This window comes from Medicago truncatula, chromosome 5 (genome assembly GCF_003473485.1).
Source record: "Medicago truncatula cultivar Jemalong A17 chromosome 5, MtrunA17r5.0-ANR, whole genome shotgun sequence".
NCBI lineage: Eukaryota > Viridiplantae > Streptophyta > Magnoliopsida > Fabales > Fabaceae > Medicago > Medicago truncatula.
Genome location: NC_053046.1, coordinates 37,951,364 through 37,953,313, shown reverse-complemented (window position 1 = coordinate 37,953,313; position 1,950 = coordinate 37,951,364). Strand labels below are relative to the sequence as shown.

Below are 1,950 nucleotides of genomic sequence, written 5' to 3'. Positions count from 1 at the left end.
ACAATGGCCCATTTCATCTAACTACTTCCAAACCTAATTTTACAAACACATGAAAACCTCAATTTCATAGATAATAACAAGCAAATCCTTCTCCTGAATAATAAATAAACCCAATCTATTCATCTTTCTTACTCAAAAACAAGTAAAATGTCTGGTGGAACTACATGCATAAACTTATTCTTACATGCATATTCATTGATCGTTAGAGAATAATTTAATTAGTACACATGCATATAAAGATATCAACTCCACAGCAAGCACATATATAGCTCTAATTGGAGAAGATGTTCTCACATCAAAAGTAAAAATCTAAGACAAGACTCACCAAACTTGATAGAGAAGATGATAGTGATGATGATTTCAAAAAATGATAGGTGGAATTACATGCATAAAACTGATTCTTACATGCAATGATCTTTAGAGAATAAATGCATAATTTATATTTGCAGCTAGAAGTTTTTCGTTATTTTATTACCCTTGGGGTGGGAGGGTAGATAAATGTGGCGAAAACAAAATATATTTGAAACTTTCATACCGTTTCTATAGTGATTTTGCAAGAAAAGCAAACAGAGTGCACACTATTAAAAAGGAAAATTGAATACACTCAGCTAAACCTAAGATCAATAGCTAACTAAGACTCGTCAGTCATCAATTACTTTTTACATGATTGCCTTCTCCGGTCGTTGGTGCAGATGTTTTACGAAATAAAAGATTGAGCTGATCAAGGAAAAACAAACTCTTCGTTTGCTCCAACTGCTGGCGTTCTTTTTCCATCAGCACGTCTAAATCCTCAAAATTGATAAGCTTGTCCTGGATATTTTTCATCTGAACGTCTATAACCTCATAAATATCTTTTTCCACGTCTGATTCTTCCTTCTCAAGCTGTAAATTTGCACGCAATAGAGATCCTTGGATAGAATCTGAAGCATTACCACCATCGGATGCAACAGAAGCATCTTGCTGCAATGTATTCCTTGGAAATGACCGGTAATTAATTCTAGTTGATTTGTAAACAATGGACAAACTTGTCAGAGCAGCTTGAGCTGCAGCTTGTGCAACCTCCGTCCCTGCCAAAGCAGAAAGGAAAGCAGCCTGAGCCATGATAGGATTGATAGCATCATTAAGAGGTGTGAGACACATTCTCTTACTAGATTTACCCGACCCAACAATTTCGGATTCCCATTCAGCATCAACGGGAGGCTTCAACTGATCGCCAAAAGGAAGCTCTAGAAAACGAGCAACACATTCCTTGTCGGTCCTACCAACAACTTGATGAGAAACCCTCTTCCAATCATCCCCGAAATTTGTAATAGCTTCAAGAAGATTCAGTGTTTCCTCCTCAGTCCATTCATTTTTTGTCTCCTCACTTATCTCCACTCTCTTAAATTTTGTATTACTCATACCAATTCGATAGTTCCCACGAATGAAACACCTCGCACACAACTTCCTATTATTCTTATCACAGGCAAAGCAATCCATGCAGACACTGCAGATTCTCTTAGCTTCATTGGCAGGCACCAGAGAAGGAGATTCCGTAGAATTTGACGCTGCGTCCGATTTAGCATCTTTATCTTCCCATTTGAGAGGTTTACTGAGCGAAGAAGAAGGATGATAATTGATTAAACCCCAAGCTTCAAGAAAATCAAAGACTCTTCGAATGGAACCAACGTCACCGACTATGATTTTGCGAACATCTGTGAATGTGATTTTTCTGTTGGGATTGAATCTGAAAAACTTGACGATAGAGTTTCTGTAGTATTTGTAAACCCTAGGGTTCTTGGAAGATTCGGGAATGTTACGGATTTCGCATTCGTGAATGGAATCCCATGAGAACCATCTTGAGTGGCTAGGGACAAGGATTAAGTTGGCGTCGCTCGAGGTTATGGGTTGCGGTGTTTCGATGGCGGAAGACGGAGGCTCGACGGTTATATTTGGCGTTGAGGACGCCAT

At 38.6% G+C, this 1,950-nt stretch overlaps 1 protein-coding gene across 1 annotated transcript; it reads right to left on the bottom strand.

The window, feature by feature from the left end:
• Positions 1 to 592: 592 nt before the first annotated feature.
• Positions 593 to 1,950, bottom strand: LOC11429703 (SWI/SNF complex subunit SWI3B). The gene has a single exon (XM_003616821.3). It carries the CDS (start codon positions 1,948 to 1,950, stop codon positions 649 to 651), a length of 1,302 nt encoding a protein of 433 aa, XP_003616869.1. The 3' UTR covers positions 593 to 648.